Source organism: Oncorhynchus tshawytscha, linkage group LG30, assembly GCF_018296145.1.
Source record: "Oncorhynchus tshawytscha isolate Ot180627B linkage group LG30, Otsh_v2.0, whole genome shotgun sequence".
Lineage (NCBI taxonomy): Eukaryota > Metazoa > Chordata > Actinopteri > Salmoniformes > Salmonidae > Oncorhynchus > Oncorhynchus tshawytscha.
Window position 1 is genome coordinate 18,707,686 of NC_056458.1, and position 26,582 is coordinate 18,734,267.

Genomic DNA, 26,582 nt, shown 5'->3' on the forward strand with positions numbered 1-26,582 from the left:
GTGTGTGGAGGGTGTGTGTGTGGGTGTGTGGAGGGTGTGTGTGTGGGTGTGTAGGGTGTGTGTGTGGGTGTGTGGAGGGTGTGTGTGTGGGTGTGTGGAGGGTGTGTGTGTGGGTGTGTGGAGGGTGTGTGTGTGGGTGTGTGGAGGGTGTGTGTGTGGGTGTGTGGAGGGTGTGTGTGTGGGTGTGTGGAGGGTGTGTGTGTGTGGGTGTGTGGAGGGTGTGTGTGTGGGTGTGTGGAGGGTGTGTGTGTGGGTGTGTGGAGGGTGTGTGTGTGGGTGTGTGGAGGGTGTGTGTGTGGGTGTGTGGAGGGTGTGTGTGTGGGTGTGTGGAGGGTGTGTGTGTGGGTGTGTGGAGGGTGTGTGTGTGGGTGTGTGGAGGGTGTGTGTGTGGGTGTGTGGAGGGTGTGTGTGTGGGTGTGTGGAGGGTGTGTGTGTGGGTGTGTGGAGGGTGTGTGTGTGGGTGTGTGGAGGGTGCTGGATGCTCTGCAGGGGTCTGCCATGTCCATCCAGCCGTGTCTGTGCACTGTAACGGAAAACTGTAATTTATGCGGTAATTTTCTCTATTGTCAACACTAAAATATTCAGAAATGTTTTACTGCAGCATTCTGGGCGGGGAAAGATTTGTTCTATTTGTTCTATGTAATTTCATCCCACAGAATTCAGAACCATACCGTGTCTTTGGAATGCCAAAGACCTTTTGATCACTAGTGGTTGCATGGTATTGTTTTGGATCATTAACATATTTTGACGTGTTTTGACGTGTGCCTTGTAAGAGGCTATATTTGTTTCACCAGTGAGTGAGAATTCTGTACCAGTTTAACTGGTATGTGGTAGTAGTGCCCCATTAATGTATAATGTATAAGGGACAGATTGGAGTGGGAGCAAGTCTCTTTTGGTCTGTTTTGCCCTGCCAGTTTGGAAGGCTTTATTAAGACCTCTAGAAATGCAAGTAATTTAAAACACCAAATATTCATTATTAATATGCTGTAATGTGTAAACACAATACCTAGCAGCAAACCTGCTTGCAACAATGCCTTGTAATTACAATAAAATACTGTGAAGTACAAACCCATTCCTTCAATGAATTGAAATAATTCATCCATTCATTCCTTCATTTCAGTTACGGTACCATTTACCTTTTTTTTGGTTTACAGTATAATAAAGTCGATTTTACGGTATTGTACTGTGTGTCATTGAACAGTACTTGCTTTGATACTGTATTTAGATTACAGTAGGTGTACTACAATATGAAATGCAGAATTTTACTTGCCACTGAGCTGCCTGTAAGTTACTATCAAATTCACAGCAAACACTTTACAGTGTGAAAAGAACACCACTGTGAGTCTATCCTGACTGCTGCTATGTAAGCTATTATCTGTTCTCCCTTTCTGGGTCTAAAACTGGGGGAAAGGTCCCAGAGTTACTGATGGCTTCACTGAGTCTGTGTTTGTTTGTGTTACTAATTCCCCTCCTCACTCACTCCCCTAAACCGCAGCAGTGTTCCGGGAACTTTCAATAAATTCTTCTTCCCGAAACGCCGGTTGAAGGATTCTTAGAATCAGGAGGGAATAAGCAAGAAATTCAGAATCTTTCAAGCAGTACTTCCGGAAAACCAGGGAATTTATTAAAAGTTCCTGGAATGTTGAGACCGTGGTTCTGCATTATCTAAGCAGCAGCATTGTTGGGGTCAGCCAGCATACACACACACTCAAACACACACAGATAATTCAAGCAGGATGTCTCTGGTATGACATGAATTGGGCCTCTTTGCTCCTTGCCTCTGCAGGACATGGCAGAATTCTCTGGTGTTAAGTCAGATATTGTGAGATTAAGGTGCATATCACAAAATCTTAGGTAGGTCTGGGCAGGTCCCAGTTGAGCAACTCCACACAGTACATCAGCAAGAGACGGTTGCTCTCCTGGCATGATTCATTTACACAAAGTATGAGGCCTGAACATGTCTGTCTGCTGATAGAGTTTATTAACCTGGTGTGTCATCACTCATGATGGCAGTTAGAAAATCATGGTTCAGTTATCACAACATCCTCCCTCCACCTTTAACTCCCTCCTCTAACTCCTCTTTGAGAGAACAATACCCTCTTCCATGTCACAAGGGTTCACATTAGTTTATAACATGCATGATTTCTTCCCTGTTTGGAAAGGAACTTTAAACTCACAATAGATGCGATAAAGAGGTCAATTGACCTCAACCAAAACAATGTAATTACCATGGACACGCGTGGGGGAAAGATCTCGAGTCTCCTCATTGCCCCACAGCAAAATGATCCTACATTTAGGCTATTGTTTACATGTGTATTTCACACTGTTGAGGTCAAAATCAGAGTATAACGCTGGTATGGATGTCAACCCCAACACATGTTCATATCTTCATTGGCACCAATCAAATGCATTACAGTTGTAAACGACTTTGACTACCATCAACGATTTCTGTATGCTAACCAGCTTATACAAATAGCAGTTAGCATTTAGCAGTCACTTCATCTAAACCTGAAAAGATTTGCAACGAAAACAGCCGAATATATCAAAATCGGACACAAGTAACCACATTGTGGGTCTGTTACAACAGAAAAATCATGACAGATTTGACCAATATCCACTTTGTTAGATCAGATTTGTTGAATGTGCATCAGTCTGGTTAATGGAACATCTGCGTTACCACATCTATGCGTACCTACCATAACTCATTACATGACAAGAGCAATAGAGAAACAGATGCATTGTGCATAAATGTCCATCAAATAAAAATCCCACTGACAAGAATTGTAAGAATACTGTAAACTGTACGTAAAAATATTTACATTGTTTCACATGATAAGATTCAAAGCATTATATCTTATTCGAGTTGTATAAATGTAAGACGCTTGCTTACTGAATCTATAATGATCCTTTTCTTTGAAAGTATAAATTCACCATTTTATATTGTTTACAAAGGCCCCAAAAAACATTTTAAAAAACAAAGAAAATATATGGTATATACATGTTTTCTAAAAACAACCAACACCTGAAGAGTATTGGCTTAGTGGGAGTTTGGTTTTCTAATGCTGTCTTTGGTCTGATCGCTTTGGCCTGGTGGCTCGAGTTGACAAGGTGAAAATTCTGTCAATGTGCCCTTTAGAAAGGCACCTGAATTTGCTCCAGGGATGGCGTACTAATATGGCTGACCCTGTAAAACAACACATTTCACTGCACCTAATCGGTGGATGTGACAATAAATTGATACTATAAAAAAATGTCTAGAGATCTAGGATCAGTTTACAGCTTACCCTCCCCGTGTCCTAACCTTAAGCATAAGAGAGATGGAAAAAGATTTGACCATGTATAAGTGGAAAGGGGAGCCCTCAGACTGGTTCCAGAGAATGACACGCTATGTTACCATGGGTCAGATATAGCACTGGCAATTTGGGAGCAGTAATAGTGTAGAGATATTTAAACACTCCTCATTGGCCAACGGGAGGAGAGAGAGAAACAGGTCCTCCCATGGACAAAATAGAGGACACAAAGTAAGAGATGGACTCTCCCTGAGAAAGATGCCCACGGAGCACTTCTCATCTCTGTAGTCTTCATCATGATTCTCTAGAGAATCAGATTGATACATTTTTCTTCTCTGTCTACCCAGCTTGTAATTCAGTTCAATTATCTTTCTCAGTCCTCTCTCATGCTGGCATCCTCTGCAGTTCTTTGGAGGCGGTGTTGTTGTCTGGACTCTTTACTCCGTTCACCACAGTGTATCTCTGTTCTGCCTGCTGGCCTTGTTGTCCTGCCCTATGTCTCAGGATGAGGAGAGAGAGCAGGAAGCAGATGAACGCTCCACAAACAAACAACACCTGCAGTCCCAGGAACCTGGCCATAAAAGAGATGGAAACTGTAAATATCATACATCCAAGATATTCTGTATTCTCTATAACAGACCTGCGTTTAATACATACTGTATGGCAAATACTTTTTAAAAATGGAGCTGTGCTTGATTTAGTTTGCCTGGTAAAATGGTCCCAAAAGTGCAATGGAATGGTCCCAAAAGTGCAAACTCTAAGTATGGCTGAAATGGCTGACATGGAGGCATGAGTCATTGGGCAGGGGGAGGGTATATCTGCTGGTGCTTGCCTCTGTCTGAAGAGGTCCATGTTGTAGTAGTGACATGATGTGTTCCTCCCACACTTCTTCCCCCAGAGGATACAGGTGGTGTCTATGGCAATGCCATACAGAACTGGGGCTGGCAGGAATGCTGGAGACACACACATACACCAATTACAAATACACATCCACGTGAACACGCACACACAGACATGCATGCACGTACGCACGTGAACACACATACACAATTGGCTGAGAGGCTGTGAGATGATTCTTCTTGAGTGGCAGTGTTGATATGTGTCGTGTCATTATCCCTCTAGAGATGTGTTTTCTAGGTTTACATGGTCCTGCTTCACGTCACCTAACAGGACAGCCAGAGAGGAATTTCGGGGATGGATTTTTGAAAAGGCATTTTTTCCAAGACGTTTGCTGTTCAAACCGTGGATGTCAAGCAGAAAGGTTGATAACTGTCAAAGTGAATCACTGTGCATTGGTCGTTTATCTATATTTCTTGGAATCCCGGACAAAGATGTGATAGTGTGGCTGTCTGTGAAATGTTGATATAACTCACCCAGCATTCTGAAGAGCATGTACTGAACTCCCACAGCAAAAGACTTATCCTCTGTTCTCACTGTCCTGCAGGGTAGAGAGAGAGAGAGAGCGAGAGAGATGGAAAAAGTGAAGGAGAGGGTAAAGGGGATGAAGAGGGAAAGGATGGGAGCGGGTCAACATCAGTCACAGTAACCGTGCCAGTTCTGGCGTGAAGAAGTTACTGACCAGCTGGATGGAGTTTGCGTTTTGCTCAGCGTGAAACAGAACAGCTGAACGGATGCAGTAAATTATGTCAGACGTATCACACACACACACACACACACACACACACACACACACACACACACACACACACACACACACACACACACACACACACACACACACACACACACACACACACACACACACACACACACACACACACACACACACACACACAAGCACACACACGCAAGCACAATTGTACACACACTGCGTTGCTTAAATATCAATATGCAAAAACTACCCCCATCCAATTTATCTTGAAATCTTTGTTGTTGCATGTGCAGTTGCTGTCTGATAAAGGAGTCATATTTATTGGACTGTCTAAGTGTTACCCAGTGAGGAAGCAGAAAGCTCTGTTCTTTATTCTCTTACTATGTTTGCTATCATCCCCACAGGCCCAGTCATGCTGATCATAGACCAACCAACAGACACACACAGTGCTGACATGTGTATGGTTTGTGTGTGTGTGTGTGTGTGTTTAGGCTCATACATGCTGAAACGAAGGAGGAATGTGTTAGAACCAACTGAGCCATCATGATGGATGATGATGTTATGATACCGTGGCAACTACTGCCTCAGGGCTAAGCAATAGATCTAGTGTCTGTGTCCCTGCAATAATAACTAAGGGAGAGCGTGAGAGAACTCAGATACCTCAGGCTTTACCATGGGGACACGACTGCACATGACTCTCTCTCTAACTCTGTAGGTAGGTGATGTGTGTGTGTGTGTGTGTGTGTGTGTGTGTGTGTGTGTGTGTGTGTGTGTGTGTGTGTGTGTGTGTGTGTGTGTGTGTGTGTGTGTGTGTGTGTGTGTGTGTGTGTGTGTGTGTGTGTGTGTGTGTGTGTGTGTGTGCGTGTGTGCTGTACCTCAGTATCATCATGTATGATGGCGTCTGTGAGAAGGATGCGATGAAGCAGGTGAGGGCAGAGAGAACCATAAAGGGTAAGAGGAGGTGTTCACAGTTGCTACCGCATGTCCCCGGCAACGCATGGGACCCGTTGATACAGACACAGTTTGTGTAGTTCTGTCAGAGAAAGAGTCACATGACATTAACCACCAGCCAATCACCATTGCATCTGGCAGTAGCTGTTGGCATAGTAGGTGTGAATGAGAATCACTCATCTCACAAAATAAAAGTACATTATCAAGAAACTGGCTTGATAGTCTCTCTGGCTTCAAGGAAAGGGAATATTCTTCTCCTGAGCTTTGTATGGTGGTGCAGTGTGTGTGAGTTTTCAGTCTAAATAATACTGGGTCTGGCTGTAAACCCTGTTTTCCATTGAGTAGACATCTGACAGTAAAGCAGAAGTAAGGCCCCTTTAGAGCTGTCTATATCTATATCCTGGAAATTCCTAATCTTTGGTTTCTGCATGTTATGTGATTTAGTTTTCTCTCTGTGTTCTCTTTAACCTCAATATGATTGGCCTGGGAAAGTTAGGATTCAGCCTATTCATGAACAGGCAGGTGTAGTGGTTTACCAGGACTTTGATGGTGTTGTTGTCCTGTACTTTGGTCATGCAACCTGCATGACAGGGTGATATGAACTCCACCCCGTTTGAGCCACACACTGGGTTAAAAGTCTCGGTCGGACAGGAGCACCCAGCGCTACACCCCAAGGAACCATTCTGTCTGAGAACAGAGGAAGAAGAAAGAGGAATGGTACTTGGTGGAGTACACAATGGCAACTTAAGGCTTCAGTGCTGTTTTAAGGATAGGTGATGGTAACCTACGTGGTGGGGTAGACGCCAGTGACACTCTGTGTGGAGCAGCCGAGGAGGAGGAGAGGCAGAGCGGTGAGCATACACATCAAGATGGCTGCCGTGCACATGAGGGCGGAGCCTCTAGTAGAAATACTCAGCCTCCTCATCAGAGCCCCACCTAGCACGATGCCCAGCACCGCTAGAGGGATGCTCACCCCACCTACAGGCACACAGAGGTTAAGGATCCTTTTTTTCAATTTTTGAGGATCCTTTTTTTCAATTTTTGCCTAAAATGACATACCCAAATCTAACTGCCTGTAGCTCAGGCCATGAAGCAAGAATATTCATATTCTTGGTACCATTTGAAAGGAAACGCTTTGTAGTTTGTGGAAATGTGAAAGGAATGTAGGATAATATAACATAACAGATCTGGTAAAAGATAATACAAAGAAAAAAACAACCATTCTTTTGTATTTTTTTTAACCATCATCTTTGAAATGCAAGAGAAAGGCCATAATGTATTAGTCCAGCTCAGGTGTAATTTAGATTTTGGCCACTAGATGGCATCAGTGTACGAGGATCGTTTTAGATTGATCCAATGAACCATTGCATTTCTGTAACAAAATGTCGTATCAAGACTGCCCAAATGTGCCTAATTTGTTTATTAAGAAAGCATAACAGTCAGTCTGATTTAAGTTGTGAACACGATCCAGGTCGTGTTTTTTGCAGTCACCCTGCACATCTCAGAAGATAGATCTCAGAAGACAACATGGTTCTGGAGACATGAACTCTGTGCTGCCTGCCTTTGAAAAAGAACCTGGAACGCAACCAGTGTTTCCCCTTACATAGGCGGGGTGTTTCCCTCAGCCTAGCTCTGTTAACCCCCTCCTAATAATAGTTGGCCTTATTTTGTAGTCATGTAAAATGTTGATATTGGCAGCTTCAGGTGCTGACATGGGAGATTCTGCACCCTGCCAAATAACTAAAACACTGGGGTAAAGGGAAATGAAGTGAATCCCATCCAGATGTGACCCTGCTATAAACAGTAGTGGGCGGCAGGGTTTTGATTGCCTGTGCTCTCACAGTACAATGGGGTCTTTGTCTTCTGGAATGATTACCTCCAGTTGCTCAATAGCTTCTGTTTCTGTGGTAGTTTCTGTGGTAAAATTCCATGCTCTCTGTGCTATTCATAGACCCCTGGAGAGTTGGAGCATTATCTATTATTAATCTCAGCTAGTATTAAGTGTGTATATGATGTGATATTACCCATTTTCTTATTCCCATCAGATCTGAGTCAAATACACATGCAGAATGCTTGAGTTTTGCAGATTTGATTTTAAAGTAATAACTCTCCATTGAGTGGAATTTTAACTTGGTCCATTGGTTCTATTTTTTCTTTATTAGACAAACCCTAACCTTAATCTAAATCAAGATGTTTCACAGAGATAACGAATAATGTCTCTCACCGATCATCATGTTGGAGAAGGAGGCAGTCTGGGTGAACTGGCGCTCTATGAACTTGGCCATAAAGGTGGCGAGGCCGGCTACCATCGCTGCCAGGTGGACCTGTGCCAGCACCACCAACAGGTAGATGGGGTTCCGCAGCGTCCGCAGGGCGATACGGGGGAAACCTGGGAGAAAGAGGGGGAGGGAGGGAGAGGGGGGCTAATGGCTAATGACCTCACTGCTTAAGACAATATTTACCACGGGGGTTGCAACAATAGAGGAAGAGAGAGGACACAATGTGACCACTTCTACGTTTTATATACTATCAGTATGTATATCAGTGTCTGTCACCCTTAATGCCCTGTAATCAACCGTAGATACAGTGAAGAGAAATGGAAAGAAAACAGACGGATGTGGTTTTATAAAAGTGCCTCACTTTTGAGAAACTGTGTGAGGGTGAGTTCCAGGACCGGGTCTGGCAGTGGTTTCTTTTCCTCTTCCTCTCTGGGCTCTGTGGCATCGCTTCCAGTTTCCTAACCAGGGGAGAGAAAGAAGCACACCGCAATTATGCGCTGTACCTGTATTACAACAGATTAGAGTTTGATCACGGCACAGCAAACATGTAATCCTGTCAATATTGCATTAACTCTCTAGTAGCCTTTGTCAGGTCTAGGGAACATGATGTGGGAAAGAGAGAGTTTTGCCTACAAGATCTCTGATTGCGAAATGGTAACATTTAAAGTGTATGAAACACTGCAGTGCACTCAAGTTACACGCCAAGCTTCAGAGCTTTTAAAGCCTTGGCCAGCGTTCAAGAGGCTGTGTGTGTGTACGGCTATGCTATGCTATTGAGCAAGACCTGCCACAATGATTCTTCTTTGTGCCAGATGACTGATGAGAGAAACATGAAACAAAGACTCAACCTCTTTTGTAACATTCCCTTACAGAATGATACATATCAGCCAGGACCTTATTCAACAAGGTCAAACTGCATCACTCTTTCTCTGAACCAACGTTTTTCAATATGAGAAGATTGTTCAACTTTCATTACATTTTTTTAGTTCATGCTTAATAAGACATGTGACAACGTGTCAGCTTGTATCCCATACTACACCTCTTTGGGCATCTGCCGGGGGAAGAAGAGGTAGGGCAGGGAGGTGAGGAAGAGGAAGGAGGCTGCCACCAAGAAGCCTAGCCACCAGGCTCCCACCCAGCGAGGGTCTCTTCGCTCCAGACCTATCTGATCTGCAGTTAGGAGAAAGACATGTTACTGTATTAGTGGCAAAGTAAAGTATTCAAAAATAATAAAATAACAATATTCAATCAACTATTCAATTAAATAACCAATGCAATCAAAGGTACTGTTTGTATTGAAGTGCACCCTGAGAAAGGTAAGTAAGTGAGTAAGTAAGTAAGTGAGTAAGACATTCACAAGGCTGCGGGGCCAGATGGATTACCAGGACGTGTGCTCCGGGCATGTGCTGACCAACTGGCAGGTGTCTTCACTGACATTTTCAACACGTCCCTGATTGAGTCTGTAATACCAACATGTTTCAAGCAGACCACCATATTCCCTGTGCCCAAGAACACAAAGGCAACCTGCCTAAATGACTACAGACCCGTATCACTCACGTCCGTAGCCATGAAGTGCTTTGAAAGGCTAGTAATGGCTCACATCAACACCATTATCCCAGAAACCCTAGACCCACTCCAATTTGCATACCGCCCAAACAGATCCACAGATGATGCAATCTCTATTGCACTCCACACTGCCCTTTCCCACCTGGACAAAAGGAACACCAACAGTGGGGCAAAAAAGTATTTAGTCAGCCACCAATTGTGCAAGTTCTCCCACTTAAAAATATGAGAGAGGCCCGTAATTTCCATCATAGGTACACTTCAACAATGACAGACAAAATGAGAAGAAAAAAAATCCAGAAAATCACATTGTAGGATTTTTAATTAATTTATTTGCAAATTATGGTGGAAAATAAGTATTTGGTCACCTACAAACAAGCAAGATTTCTGGCTCTCACAGACCTGTAACTTCTTCTTTAAGAGGCTCCTCTGTCCTCCACTCGTTACCTGTATTAATGGCACCTGTTTGAACTTGTTATCAGTATAAAAGACACCTGTCCACAACCTCAAACAGTCACACTCCAAACTCCACTATGGCCAAGACGAAAGAGCTGTCAAAGGACACCAGAAACAAAATTGTAGACCTGCACCAGGCTGGGAAGACTGAATCTGCAATAGGTAAGCAGCTTGGTTTGAAGAAATCAACTGTGAGAGCAATTATTAGGAAATGGAAGACATACAAGACCACTGATAATCTCCCTCGATCTGGGGCTCCACGCAAGATCTCACCCCGTGGGGTCAAAATTATCACAAGAACGGTGAGCAAAAGTCCCAGAACCACACGGGGGGACCTAGTGAATGACCTGCACAGAGCTGGGACCAAAGTAACAAAGCCTACCATCAATAACACACTACGCCGCCAGGGACTCAAATCCTGCAGTGCCAGACGTGTCCCCCTGCTTAAGCCAGTACATGTCCAGGCCCGTCTGAAGTTTGCTAGAGAGCATTTGGATGATCCAGAAGAAGATTGGGAGAATGTCAAATGGTCAGATGAAACAAAAAATAACTTTTTGGTAAAATCTCAACTCGTCGTGTTTGGAGGACAAAGAATGCTGAGTTGCATCCAAAGAACACCATACCTACTGTGAAGCATGGGGGTGGAAACCTCATGCTTTGGGGCTGTTTTTCTGCAAAGGGATCAGGATGACTGATCCGTGTAAAGGAAAGAATGAATGGGGCCATGTATCGTGAGATTTTGAGTGAAAACCTCCTTCCATCAGCAAGAGCATTGAAGATGAAACGTGGCTGGGTCTTTCAGCATGACAATGATCCCAAACACACCGCCCAGATAACGAAGGAGTGGCTTCGTAAGAAGCATTTCAAGGTCCTGGTCTGTCATAGTTGAAGTGTACCTATGATGAAAATTACAGGCCTCTCTCATCTTTTTAAGTGGGAGAACTTGCACAATTGGTGGCTGACTAAATACTTTTTTGCCCCACTGTATATGAGAATGCTATTCATTGACTACAGCTCAGCGTTCAACACCATAGTACCCTCAAAGCTCATCACTAAGCTAAGGAACCTGGGACTAAACACCTCCCTCTGCAACTGGATCCTGGACTTCCTGACAGGCCGCCCCCAGGTGGTGAGGGTAGGTAGCAACACATCTGCCACGCTGATCCTCAACACTGGAGCTCAGGGGTGTGTGCTCAGTCCCCTCCTGTACTCCCTGTTCACCCATGACTGCATGGCCAGGCACGACTCCAACACCATCATTAAGTTTGCTGACGACACAACAGTGGTAGGCCTGATCAGCGACAACGCCGAGACATCCTATAGGGAGGCGGTCAGAGACCTGGCCGGGTGGTGTCAGAATAACAACCTATCCCTCAACGTAACCAAGACTAAGGAGATTATTGTGGACTACAGGAAAAGGAGGACTGAGCCCGTCCCCATTCTCATCGACGGGGCTGTAGTGGAGAAGGTTGAGAGCTTCAAATTCGTTGGAGTCCACATCAACAACAAACTAGAATGGTCCAAACACACCAAGACAGTCGTGACGAGGGCACGACAAAGCCTATTCCCCCCCCCAGGAAACTATTTTTTTTTGGCATGGGTCCTGAGATCCTCAAAAGGTTCTACAGCTGCAACATCAAGAGCATCCTGACCGGTTGCATCACTGCCTGGTATGTCAATTGCTCGGCCTCCGACCCCAAGGCACTTCAGAGGGTAGGGCGTATGGACCAGTACATCACTGGGGCAAAGCTGCCTGCCACCCAGGACCTCTACACCAGGCGGTGTCAGAGGAAGTCCCTAAAAATTGTCAAAGACCCCGGCCACCCCAATCATAGACTGTTCTCTCTACTACCGCATGGAAAGTGGTACCGGAGAACCAAGTCTAGGACAAAAAAAGCTTCTCAACAGTTTTTACACCCAAGCCATAAGTCTCCTGAACAGGTAACCAAATGTTTACCCGGACTATTTGCATTGTGTCCCCCACCCAACCCCTATTTTACGCTGCTGCTACTCTCTGTTTATCTTAAATGCATAATCACTTTAACTATACATTCATGTACATACTACCTACATTGGCCCGACCACCCAGTGCTCCTGCACATTGGCTAACCGGGCTATCTGCATTGTGTCCCAACACCCGCCACCCCCTCTTTTTATGCTACTGCTACTCTCTGTTCATCATATATGCATAGTCACTATAACGATACCTACATGTACATACTACCTCAATAAGCCTGATTAACCGGTGTCTGTGTATAGCCTTTCTACTCTTATTTTCAGATGTCTTTTTACTGTTGTTTTATTTCTTTACTTACCTACACACACACACACACACACACACACACACACACACACACACACACACACACACACACACACACACACACACACACATGCTTTTTTCCTCTCTTTTCTCCGCACTATTGGTTAGAGCCTGTAAGTAAGCATTTCACTGTTGTATTCGGCGCACTGCAATGTTGACATTAGGAAAGAAAGTACATTTTTTTTATCTTGGCATTTTTCAACAGAACATTGAATCTCTTTCTAACTGACAGCAGCTTCCAGGAAGAAGTCATTTTCTTTTTCACTGTGAAAAACTCCACATTCATTCTGAATGACTAAAGTGAAAGACTGAGTGAATGAGGTCATACCAGCTGTTCAGAGAGACCGAGATTCCAGTTAAGAACATATTTTCCTCCAAAAAGGGAAGAAGCTCATTTCTATCACAGAAATTCATCTGATATCAATGCACTTTTCTACAGAAGTAAATAACTATAGATATGCACCAACCCCACACATGCCACACACACACACACACACACACACACACACACACACACACACACACACACACACACACACACACACACACACACACACACACACACACACACACACACACACACACACACACACACACACACACACACACACACACACACACACACACACACACACACATACATACATACTTCAGCAGGCGTTTGAACATGTCCCCAATCACTAACGATGCTCTCACACCTTGATAAATGAGATGCATCAAACTGGAAGGACGAGATCAATTACATGAAACTGGAAAGACAGGACAATGGTCCATGACCATGACTGGGGTAAATCCAGTTTCTGAGGAGTCTGAAGCATTGCAGGGAAAGCTGTGGTTCACACAAAATGAGGTGGATTGGAAAAGTCCTTGATGAAAACCTGCTCCAGACTGCTCAGGTCCTTATGACTGGGGCGAAGGTTCACCTTCAAATAGGACAATGACCCGAAGCACACAGCCAAGACAACACAGGAGTGACTTCGGGACAAGTCTCTGAATGTCCTTGAGTGGCCCAGTTAGACCTGAAAATATCTGCAGCAATGCTCCCCATCCAACCTGGCAGAGCTTGAGAGGATATGCAGAGAAGAATGGGAGAAATACCCCAAATACAGGTGTGCCAAGCTTGTAGCATCATAGCCAAAAAGACTCAAGGCTGTAATCGCTGCCAAAGGTGCTTCAACAAAGTACTGAGTAAAGTGTGTGTGTGTGTGAGAGAGAGAGAGAGAGAGAGAGAGAGAGAGAGAGAGAGAGAGAGAGAGAGAAAAGGAGAGTGATTCAGTCAGTGAGTGAATAAGTAAGAGACCTGGCACATTTGGTTCCTTGGAAGTTGTGGGAATGTGTTTTTTGGTTCCGGGAATGAAGCCCTAAGTTTCCTGACCGGTAAAACGGAATGTTTTTTAAACATTCTGAGAACTTAAGCTGTTTTTAAGTTGTAGTGAGGTTTTCCTGGGAGGTTTAAAAGCTCTGATAATGGAAATTATCATATTTAAAGGTAAATACAGTTCCTTCAGAAAATATTCACAAACCTCGGCTTTTTCCTAATTTTGTTGTGTTACAGCCTACACCCAATACCCCATAATGTCAAAGTGGAATTATGTTTTTTAGAAATGTTCACAAAATGTTTGCAAACAGGATGCATGTTTTGGAATATTTTTTATTCTGTACAGGCTTCCTTCTTTTCACTCTGTCATTTAGATTAGTATTGTGGAGTAACTACAATGTTGTTGATCCATCCTCAGTTTTTTCCTATCAGAGCCATTAAACTGTTTTAAAGTCACCATTGGCCTCATGGTGAAATCCATGAGCGGTTTCCTTCCTCTCTGGCAACTGAGTTAGGAAGGATGTCTGTATCTTTGTAATGACTGGCTATATCGATACGTCATCCAAAGTGTAATGAATAACTTCACCATGCTCTTAGGGATATTCAATGTGTGATTTCTTTTTACTAATAGGGGCCCTTCTACCAATGGGTGCCCTTCTTCACAAGGCATTGGTAAACCTTGCTGGTCTTTGTGGTTGAATCTGTGTTTGAAATTCTCTGCTCAACTAAAGGACCTTACAAATAATTGTATGTTTGGGGTACAGAGATGAGGTAGTCATTCAAAAATCATTCTAAAAAACACTATTATTGCATATTATTGCATATATACATGTATAGAGTGAGTCCATGCAATTTATTTTGTGACTTGTAAAGCATATTTTTACTCCTGAACTTATTTAAGCTTGCTATATCCCTTATTCAACATTTTTATTTAACCTTTATTTAATGAGGCAAGTCAGTTAAGAACAAATTCTTATTCGGCAAGAGAGACACCACAACACTACATAAAGAGAGACCTTAGACAACAACATAGGATGGCAGCAACACATGACAACACAGCATGGTAGCAACACAACATGACAACAACATGGTAGCAAAACAGCATGGCAGCAGCACAACATGATAGCAGCACAAAACATGGTTCAAACATTATTGGGCACAGACAACAGCACAAAGGGTAAGAAGGTAGAGACAATAATACATCACGTGAATCAGCCACAACTGTCAGTAAGAGTGTCCATGATTGAGTCTTTGAATGAAGAGACGGAGATAAAACTGTACAGTTTGAGTGTTTTTTGCAGCTCGTTTCAGTCATACTGTATCAAAGCGGTTGAATACCTATTGACAAGACATTTCAGCTTTTCAGCATTTGAATTCATTTCAAGCAGAGTTCCACTTTGACATTATGGGGTATCATATCTCAAATCTCAATTTAATCCATTTTAAATTCAGGCTATAACACAACAACACGTGGGATAAAGTCAAGGGGTGTGAGTACTTTCTGAAGGCACTGTAGAACTTACGGAAAGTGTCACAGTATGATGCATTTTGTGTATGTGCTCACCTTTGGACATCTTGTCGATGTCGACATAAAAGCGCAACATGAAGGAGCCCATCATAAAGCCAAAAGCAGGACCAATAGACGTGACAGCCAGGAGGATGCCTGCAGGGGGAACCACAGTCAGACATGTCACCCCAGTTGTGGGATCAATACAGTGGCATGGAAAATAATACTTATCGTTTGGTTTCTCCCCCAGATCATACTTCGAAGTTGATGAAAAGAAAATGAAAGACTGCCCATTGTTTGCTGATCTCAAGTATCATTTTATCAAAAAGATTACACACATGACACAGCCTTGAGACCAGCAAAACAATGAATGGATACAAAACATTCACTTTAGTTTCATTACTATTTTTCCACATCCTGCACCAGGGTTATGTGTGAAATTCCGAACTCCTTCTAATGTCCCTGCAAGTATTCTCAGAATTGGAGGGGATTGAGTGGAGCCCAAAATTGCGGGAACATTAGAGAAGAATGGTGCAACTCTCCATTTTAAAAAAACAACAGGGATACTATTGATTCCTAGTTAAAAACCCAAAAGACCTGCATCAGAATGTATATTTCCTGTATTCCAAGAATTCCCTGTTTCTCAGTCACTCCCAGTGCTCATACCGAGGTAGAGAGGAGAGTTCCTCTTGCTGGCATAGTCATCAATGTAGGAGATTCCGAAGGGTTGGATGGGAACACCGCCGATTCCCAGGAGTAGCTGTCCTAGGAGCAGGAGTGGGAATACTCCCTGCTGGGAGTGACTCTCCTGCTGAGTGCAGCTATGATTGGACAAGGGTGATTGGAAAGAGCTCTCTAATTGGCAGAGGCCAGAGTCGTCATCCTTGGATTCTATGGAACACAGGTAGAGGTAGGAAGGAGTTAAGAGTTTTTGTTTTGAGATTGTTTTGAGATTCAAAGAAATATATGTATGTACTGTGTGTGTATGTGACTTACCGCTGATGTGGTCTGTGTACTTGTAGGGGCCACTGATGAAATGAGACATGGCCATTATCAGAGCAGCCAGACTGACCAACAGTGCCCCTCCACCAATGAACCGTGGTCTGTGGACACGGCTACCAAAGAAACTAACCAACACTATCAGGACTATGTTCCCCACCTACACACACACATAAACACACACACACACACACACACACACAGAGAGTCATGAGCACAACACACTCACACAAACACAACCATTAACACACTCATGTGCCCACTCTCACATGTAAACATTTAAAGTAAACAATTTTTTCATATATAAATAAAAATAATAATCTGAACCTATATGGATCTGGAATTTATCAGTCAATCTTCCTGTTATCTTGATCAGCCCAAAAGAGTGGTGGGATAGGGTCAGGGTTAGGTTTAGGCTTACCTCATTGAAGGATGCCAAGATGCCAGACTTCTGGCTAGAGAAGCCATAGCGTCTCTCTATGGTGGAGATGGAGCTCTTCAGATATCCAGACACCAACAGCTGGGCCAGCTGGAGCATGCCATGGCACAGCACAAATAACTAGAGGAGAGACAGGAGAGAGAGGACAGAGAGGGATGGGAGAGAGAGTTTGAAAACCATGGTAGATCCTTTGTTTATGGTTTCATCATTATGCAGACAGACTGTATATACAGTGCCTTGCGAAAGCATTCGGCCCCCTTGAACTTTGCGACCTTTTGCCACATTTCAGGCTTCAAACATAAAACTGTATTTTTTGTGAAGAATCAACAACAAGTGGGACACAATCATGAAGTGGAACGACATTTATTGGATATTTCAAACTTTTTTAACAAATCAAAAACTGAAAAATTGGGCGTGCAAAATTATTCAGACCCTTTACTTTCAGTGCAGCAAACTCTCTCCAGAAGTTCAGTGAGGATCTCTGAATGATCCAATGTTGACCTAAATGACTAATGATGATAAATACAATCCACCTGTGTGTAATCAAGTCTCCGTATAAATGCACCTGCACTGTGATAGTCTCAGAGGTCCGTTAAAAGCGCAGAGAGCATCATGAAGAACAAGGAACACACCAGGCAGGTCCGAGATACTGTTGTGAAGAAGTTTAAAGCCGGATTTGGATACAAAAAGATTTCCCAAGCTTTAAACATCCCAATAGGCACTGTGCAAGCGATAATATTGAAATGGAAGGAGTATCAGACAATTGCAAATCTACCAAGACCTGGCCGTCCCTCTAAACTTTCAGCTCATACAAGGAGAAGACTGATCAGAGATGCAGCCAAGAGGCCCATGATCACTCTGGATGAACTGCAGAGATCTACAGCTGAGGTGGGAGACTCTGTCCATAGGACAACAATCAGTCGTATATTGCACAAATCTGGCCTTTATGGAAGAGTGGCAAGAAGAAAGCCATTTCTTAAAGATATCCATAAAAAGTGTTGTTTAAAGTTTGACACAAGCCACCTGGGAGACACACCAAACATGTGGAAGAAGGTGCTCTGGTCAGATGAAACCAAAATTTAACTTTTTGGCAACAATGCAAAACGTTATGTTTGGCGTAAAAGCAACACAGCTCATCACCCTGAACACACTATCCCCACTGTCAAACATGGTGGTGGCAGCATCATGGTTTGGGCCTGCTTTTCTTCAGCAGGGACAGGGAAGATGGTTAAAATTGATGGGAAGATAGATGGAGCCAAATACAGGACCATTCTGGAAGAAAACCTGATGGAGTCTGCAAAATACCTGAGACTGGGACGGAGATTTGTCTTCCAACAAGACAATGATCCAAAACATAAAGCAAAATCTACAATGGAATGGTTCAAAAATAAACATATCCAGGTGTTAGAATGGCCAAGTCAAAGTCCAGACCTGAATCCAATCGAGAATCTGTGGAAAGAACTGAAAACTGCTGTTCACAAATGCTCTCCATCCAACCTCACTGAGCTCGAGCTGTTTTGCAAGGAGGAATGGGAAAATGTTTCAGTCTCTCAATGTGCAAAACTGATAGAGACATACCCCAATCGACTTACAGCTGTAATCGCAGCAAAAGGTGGCGCTACAAAGTATTAACTTAAGGGGGCTGAATAATTTTGCACGCCCAATTTTTCAGTTTTTGATTTGATAAAAAAGTTTGAAATATCCAATAAATGTCGTTCCACTTCATGATTGTGTCCCACTTGTTGTTGATTTTTCACAAAAAAATACAGTTTTATATCTTTATGTTTGAATCCTGAAATGTGGCAAAAGGTCGCAAAGTTCAAGGGGGCCGAATACTTTCGCAAGGCACTGTACATGAAGTGTATAAAACATATTGTTCCCAGCTTACTCTAAGTAGTTAATGATATGATCTGATCAATTAACTACAGAGAGCTCAAAAGTCTGATTTAAATATTCAGGAGAACTTCTTGTTCCACACGGGTCACTATGTCTAGCTGCACGTTTGACACCTTTAAAACTTTGTAGTGATCCCTTCCCGCTCAGATCCCGGTAACGGGATTGATTTGACAACATCCAGTGAAATTGCAGCGCGCCAAATTCAAAAACAGAAATATTCATAATAGAAATTCACAAAACATTAATATATAATACATCAAAATAAAGCTTAACTTCTTGTTAACTGAGCCTCAGTGTCAGATTTCAAAAAGGCTTTACAGCGAAAGCAGACCATGCGATTATCTGACGACAGCACCCCGCATCAAACACATGAAAATCATATTTCAACCAGCCAGGTGCGACACAAACCTCAGAAATAACGATAGAATTCATGCCTTATCTTTGAAGATCATCTTCTGTTGGCTCTCCAAAATGTCCCAGAAACATCACAAATGGTCCTTTTGTTCGATAAATTCCTTCTTATATCCCCAAAATGCCCATTTATTTGGTGCGTTCGATTCAGAAAATACACTGGTTCCAACTCGCCCAACACGACTACAAAGTATCTAATAAGTTACCTGTAAACTTGGTCCAAACATTTCAAACAACGTTCCTAATCCAAACTTAGGTATCGTAAAACGTAAATAATCGATCAAATTTAAGACGGGATAAACTGTGTTCATTACCGGACGAAAACAAAGTGAAGCGCATTCCAGGTTGTGCGCACCAAACGACTAGAGTCCACCTGGAGTGACACATGGAAAGAACAGGGCTACTTCTTCATTTCTCAAAAGAAAAACATCAACCAATGTCTGAGACTGTTGCCATCTAGTGGAAGCCATAGGAACTGCAACCAGATTCCTATTAAAAAGGGCTTACCATAGAAAAATAATGGAAAACAGATTGACCTCAATTTATTTTCTTCCCTGGATGGATTGTGCTCGGGGTTTCGCCTGACAAATCAGTTCTGTTATACTCACAGACATTATTCAAACAGTTTTATAAACTTCAGAGGGGTTTCTATCCAAGTCTACTAATAATGTGCATATCCTAGCTTCTGGGCCTGAGTAGCAGGCAGTTTACTTTGGGCACACTTTTCATCCGGATGTGAAAATACTGCCCCCTATCCCTAAGAAGTTTGTAAAGAAAGTATGTAATGCAACAAAACATATTTCTGCAGTAGTCAAGAGGGTCTGGAGGCCTTTGAGTAACTTTATGAGGTTTTTCACAACCAGAGCAAAATCTGTTACATACAGTACCAGTCAAAGGTTTGGAAACAGCTATTCTTTCAAGGGTTTTTCTTTATTTTTACTATTTTCTACATTGTAGAATAATAGTGAAGACATCACAACTATGAAATAACACATGGAATCATGTAGTAACCAAAAAAGTGTTAAACAAATCAAAATAAATGTAGTACTTAAATTGCATCATCTCTTCATGGACTGCACCAGATTAGCCAGTTCTTGCTGTGATATGTTACCCCACTCTTCCACCAAGGCACCTGCAAGTTCCCGGACATTTCTGGGGCGAATGGCCCTAGCCCTTACCCTCCGATCCAACAGGTCCCAGACATGCTCAATGGGATTGAGATCCGGGTTCTTTGCTGGCCATGGCAGAACACTGACATTCCTGTCTTGCAGGAAATCACACACAGAACGAGCAGTATGGCTGGTGGCATTATCATGCTGGAGGGTCATGTCAGGATGAGCCCGCAGGGAAGGGTACCACATAAGGGAGGAGGATGTGTTCCCTGTAACGTACAGTGTTGAGATTGCCTCCAATGACAACAAGCTCAGTCCGATGATGCTGTGACACACCGCCCCAGACCATGATGGACCCTCCACCTCCAAATCGATCCCGCTCCAGAGTACAGACCTCAGTGTAACGCTCATTCCTTCAATGATTAACGCGAATCCGACCATCACCCCTCGTGAGACAAAACCGTGACTCGTCAGTGAAGAGCACTTTTTGCCAGTCCTGTCCGGTCCAGTGGGTTTGTGCCTACTGGGTTTGTGCCCATAGGCAACGTTGTTGCCGGTGATGTCTGGTGAGGACCGGTTTTACAGCAGGCCTACAAGCCCTCAGTCCAGCCTCTCTCAGTCTATTGCAGACAGTCTGAGCACTGATGGAGGGATTGTGTGTTCCTGGTGTAACTCGGGCAGTTGTTGTTGCCATTCTGTACCTGTCCTGAAGGTGTGATGTTCGGATGTACCGACTCTGTGCAGGTGTTGGTGTACGTGGTCTGCCACTGCGAGGTCGATCAGCTGTCCTTCCTGTCTCCCTGTAGCGCTGTCTTAGGCGTCTCACAGTATGGACATTACAATGTATTGCCCTGGCCACATCTGCCGTCCTCATGCCTCCTTGCAGCATGCCTAAGGCACGTTCACGCAGATGAGCAGGGACCCTGGGCATCTTTCTTTTGGTGTTTTTCAGCTTCAGTAGAAAGGCCTCTTTAGTGTCCTAAGTTTTCATAACTGTGACCGTAATTGCCTACCGTCTAAGCTGTTAGTGTCTTAACGAATGTTCCACAGGTGCATGTTCATTCATTTTTGATGATTCATTTAACAAGCATGGGAAACAGAGTTTAAACCCTTTACAATGAAGATCTGTGAAGTTATTTGGATTTTTACTAATTATCTTTGAAAGACAAAGTCCTGAAAAAGGGACCTTTCTTTTCTTGCTGAGTTTAGATCTTAAATCACATCTTAAATCTGGTTACAGACCAGTTAACTAGGCCTAAGACCCCTACACTTAGCGAGTGCAACAATATTAGCATGCTAGTTAATCGGTTTCATAAGTGTCTAGAAGCTTTCCCATGCATACCCCCTTCCGAGGACATGTTTATGTGTGTCTAAATCTGGAAACAACACAAGGATGTGCTAAAAACACCAGGAAACACAACCCCACCTGGGACTATAGAGGAAAATAACAGTACAGGATGCCAAAACATCAATGTTTTCACTACAGTAAGAAATAAACTAAATTACAGATCGTAAAATAAGGAAGATTCACTCCCTTTCCTCTCTGAATATTTTTTTCTTCTCCAGTCCCAAAACATATCCTGTCAATGAAGGTAGGTTCATTTCCTTAATGTTAGCATGCTAGCATGCTCCTCTTACCCCATGAGGTCATCATGTCTGGATTCCTGATCAGCAATCTGTAGACACAGATTTTACCTCACTTCCTAGTATTGTCTCAGTTCTGTGACAACACGACCCATAAATCAGACCGATACATTACTTGGGCTTATTCTACATTACAGACTATCCTCAAATCAGCTTGCAACCTAAATAGTGACTCATTATTGTTTGTAGATCAATCAGTCAGTCAGTCACGATTTACCCACACATTTTTGCAGATTTAATGCTCTCTAACATGGCCACTCACTGAGAGATGGGAGTAATGATGTGAGGTGAGACAGGTAGATGAGGTGATAGACAGGAGCAGTATGTAATATTTAAGACATATATTAGATTTCTTGGTGTTTTTTTGAAAGACCCTGCTTAGAAACACCTGAAATTGCCTAGTACTGCTTTTTACCTTTTCATAATCCAAATAGCATCAGTTGCAGCAAGGATGTGAAGAGGTTTTGTCTTGTTAATGTTTTTGCTATTGTCAACCTCGCAAACGAGAACCAATCATTTAGGAAGTTGTACACAACAGCAACAGCCAGACGGTGAAATGCTAATTAGTAGCATCACGTGGCGTTCTAAAAAGCATGTTACTCTCATGGATTTCTATTCTGATGCTACTTCTGGTATTGAATTGACATTTGGAGCTAGTTGCAGGTGAAAATGATACATATAACTTTTGAGCCTACCTTGATGCTGTTGAAGGGGCCCCTGCATCTTGAGGGAGGCGTCGACCTCTGTGAATCAGAGTTCAGCTGGAAGTCGCTGGCTGTCATATCTGCAGAGACGGAAGAGGAAGCAAGACATCACAGTCACTATTTTTTTCGGGTTCATATACTGCCAATTAACTAAGCAGACCAGACCCAGCTGCTAACGCATTGGTGCCTATTGGAAGAGTCACCCCCTTAATAACTCCACCTACATATTACCTCAACTAAACTGTAAACCTGCACATTGACTCTGTACCCCCCTGTATATAGTCTCGCTATTGTTATTTTACTGCTGCTCTTTAATTACTTGTTACTTTTATTTCTTATTCTTAGTCATATTTGTTTTTAAACTGCATTGTTGCTTAGGGGCTCGTAAGTAAGCATTTCACTGTAAGGACCTGTTGCATTCGGTGCAATTGACTAATACAATTTGATTTGATGCCTACATATAACTACATCTAAAGTATGAACATACCGTATGAATGAGGTCTGACATTTCCCCACTGGACATTGACCATGTTAACATGAGCACAGCAGTCTGGATTGTAGCTCATATCCCACATAAGGTCTTATTCGGGATGAGCTCTTTACATGCACTTTTAATATCCCGCTCATGAGTATCCCTGTATCCATGAATAAACAGAATATTCCTCATTTAAGTGTATGGGTTAAATGGAATAGTAACATAAATATGGACACTGACTGTAACAAACTCAGCAATTAAAAGAAACGTCCCTTTTTCAGTACCCTGTCTTTCAAAGATAATTCGTAAAAATCCAAATATCTTCACAGATCTTCATTGTAAAGGGTTTAAACACATGCTTGTTCAATGAACCATAAACAATTAATGAACATGCACCTGTTGAACGGTCGTTAAGCAGACCGAAACTGACCATTTTTTCTAATGGTTAACGGCCTGAGTAGGATATCTTAATTTATCCACCGTTGTTGATACCTGTCTGTCACACTTGCCCAACTCACTGATCTGACCCAGGGACTAGAAAAAAATACTTTTGAAAGTCTCTCACCTTATCACACAATGTTATGCAAATGAGTTGCTGTATGATGAGGATGTGGGAGGCATGCTGAGAGAGAGTTTTTGGGAAGCCATTTAGTGCACCCAGCTGCACAATCTGTTCATCCAAATAAAATTATTTCATGGTAAATCAGTGTACTAGACTGTTTACGCTAGTCAACAAACAATGTGCGAATTCCGGGGGCCTTCGTTAAAATACTATAGAAATTACACAAGAATTCCAGTCAGACTATATTCCTTGTACTCTGGTTACTGTGTATCCTCAATCTTTATACTCACTTTGTATCTCTTATACTTTGAACTCCTGCTTACTTTAATCTCTGCTGGTGTTATGTATCTACTGCTGTTGTTTAATGCAGATGTGCTATTCATTTAAATCATATTGAGATTCGATGCTTTGTGTTAGTATTCAAGAGAAATGATCTGCATTTACATTAGACTGTGTTTAATGTGTTTCCCTGTGCGTGGTCAGATTTCCTGTATACCCAGGCAGGCGTGTTATATGACGTGAAAGGGGGAGTTTTATGCCCTGTCAAAGTGCATATGTCTGCAGCTCCATGGTGTTTAAACAGAAACAGCTGGAGATCGTCCAGGACTACAGATATAGGATTTTAATTTGCACCAGTTTTCTACATCATGTGCGCATGAGTTGCATGTGGTTGTCTGTGTAGGAGAGAAATATCTCTGAATTACAGATATTAAGATAACCTTGACTCCCAAGTAACTCGCACTCACTCATATTGCAATATGCGTGTGTGTATGTTTGTGTGTGTGTGGTTGTACATGTGTGAGATAAAATTAACACACCATTTTGATAGCCTTGACTCTAAGCAAATCCCCACTCCAACATATTGAATCATATTGAAATATGTGTGTGTATGGTACAGAATACTATTAAGGGGTAAATCCCCCTTGGACTGACTCTGCTAGTTTAGTTTTCCTGTCCAGGGGAGATTCCTGGAATGTGGGATGTAGTGTGGTTGTCCGTTCTCCCCCACAAATTTCACAATGCTGAGAAAGAGAGGGGGAGTGAGAGAGAAAGAAAAAGAAAAAGAGAGAGGAGGGGGGACAGACAGACAGATAGATAGATAGATAGATATAGTAGTAGATAGATAGTCAATTTGAAAGTCAATGAAAGTCATCACTCCTCCCCTCAAGACTCCCAAGCTGTAATGACATGCTTCCCTCTGAATTGTAACAGTTTGGTAAATTATTGTGCATATTACACACAAGATCAGACCAAACAATGTGGTAAAAAAAAAAGAAAGATCTGACCTGCAGACCACAAAGAGCAGAGGTTGCATAGCACTGGCCACTGAAACACACGATGGAGAAGCATTTCCAGATGTGTAACCTTCATTTAACTAGGCAAGTCAGATGCATGGTATCATCAACTAGATTCAGCCACGGGTCAATAATTACATATAATTTGTAAACTGACTGCAAGAAGCCCAAACATATATAATGTTTGACTAAAACATGATCATTTCAAACCTTGCTTACATTTGTATACGATCACATTGTGTTATGAGTGGGAATACTTGGGAACAGATTTCGTAAATTAAAATCACTTGGAGCTGATTTCCTGGTGTTTTTTTAATGTCCACCAATGAACATTTCACACACACACAAAAAAACATATACAGTACCAGTCAGAAGTTTGTACACACATAATCAATCAAGGGGTTTTCTTTATTTGACTATACTAGTGACTATACTACTATAATAGTGAAGACATCAAAACGATGAAATAACACATATGGAATCATGTAGTAACCAAAAAAGTGGTTGAGAGAATGCCAAGAGTGTGCAAAGCTGTCATCAAGGCAAAGGGTGGGTACTTTGAAGAATCTCAAATATAAAATAGATTTAGATTTGTTTAACACTTTTTTTGGTTACTACATGTGTGTTATTTCATAGTTTTGATGTCTTCACTATTATTCTACAATGTGGGAAAATAGTAAAATAAAGAAAAACCCTTGAATGAGTAGATGTGTCCAAACTTTTGACTCAGTTGGGGAACCCTGACATTGTGTTCTGACAGTAAAAGCAGTAACAAAGGGCCAATGCACTTATGCTGCCATATATAGTGTTTTGTAGGGAGTTGTGTATGTTTGTGCAACACAGGAGTTGTTGCATCTGCTGTCAGCAGAGATAAGATGAGCGGGAGATAACTACCAATCAGATGTGGAATGTCATCAAAAACAAATTCTGAACCACGATAGCAGCATAGCAGCATAGCATAACAGCGGGATTGGAATTACAGGTCATGGAAATAACAACCTTCATTTCAGACTCCTCAAATACATACGCACAAAAGCAATACCTTTAAGATGAGGTATTACTAACCCCCTGGTGTTAATTGTTAGGCGCATGCCCTAAATGTCAGAAGGACAGTTCAACCAAACATATGCTCCAAACAGCAACCTTTCCTTTCACACATACGCTCTGCACACTGCACACTAAATGAGATAACAGTGTCTGTCCTCACTACTAGAGTTAGTGGATCACAGTTAAAAGCAGTAGTACAGAACCGTACAGTTGTTCACTTACTCTGTAGATGGAGCTGTGGTGTAGGGGTGTTCTCTGTGTCCAATCCTGTCATAGCGCTATGGTGTAGTGTTGCGTTCAGTATCCACTCCTCATTCTCACAGAACACTACTGAGCTTGGAATCCCAGGAGGTAGCTCTCACTTGATGAAATAGGCGTGCTCACTGTTAAGGAATTCCATGACCAGAGGTGAGTGGGGCTGGGAGTGGGAATTCTATAATAAACTGTAGTATCCCTCGATCATGTGTAGTACTTACTATTGAATGTTGTAATATACTATAGAATACTATAGTAAATACTACAGTATTATCCACAAAAAAACCACTGTTGTAAATACTATGGTAATGTTCACAGAAACACTACAGTCCGCAAAAGCACTAGACTTTTTTAACTATAGTAAAAACCAAAGTATTTCATTTGCATGTACCCTGCCCATTCCCCTCTCTATTTCCCAATATATGCCACCCATAAGTGAGAAAC

General features: G+C 42.5%; 1 protein-coding gene across 2 annotated transcripts; it reads right to left on the minus strand.

The window, feature by feature from the left end:
* Window positions 1-1,962: 1,962 nt before the first annotated feature.
* On the minus strand, window positions 1,963-26,256 carry LOC112228603 (solute carrier organic anion transporter family member 2B1). 2 transcript variants are annotated; one of them, XM_024394060.2, is made up of 16 exons: window positions 26,106-26,219; window positions 24,475-24,563; window positions 22,496-22,584; window positions 16,720-16,857; window positions 16,296-16,458; window positions 15,966-16,190; window positions 15,357-15,455; window positions 9,172-9,302; window positions 8,494-8,590; window positions 8,078-8,242; window positions 6,642-6,831; window positions 6,390-6,540; window positions 5,778-5,935; window positions 4,664-4,728; window positions 4,123-4,243; window positions 1,963-3,861 (listed from the first exon to the last, which is right to left on the minus strand). In XM_024394060.2, exons 3-16 carry the CDS (start codon window positions 22,580-22,582, stop codon window positions 3,675-3,677), a joined length of 1,977 nt encoding a protein of 658 aa, XP_024249828.1. In that variant the 5' UTR covers window positions 22,583-22,584; window positions 24,475-24,563; window positions 26,106-26,219; the 3' UTR covers window positions 1,963-3,674. The 2 variants fall into 2 exon arrangements, with proteins under 2 accessions (XP_024249828.1, XP_024249827.1); XM_024394059.2 differs by lacking the exon at window positions 24,475-24,563 and having other exon boundaries at window positions 26,106-26,256.
* Between the last annotated feature and the right edge of the window lie 326 nt (window positions 26,257-26,582).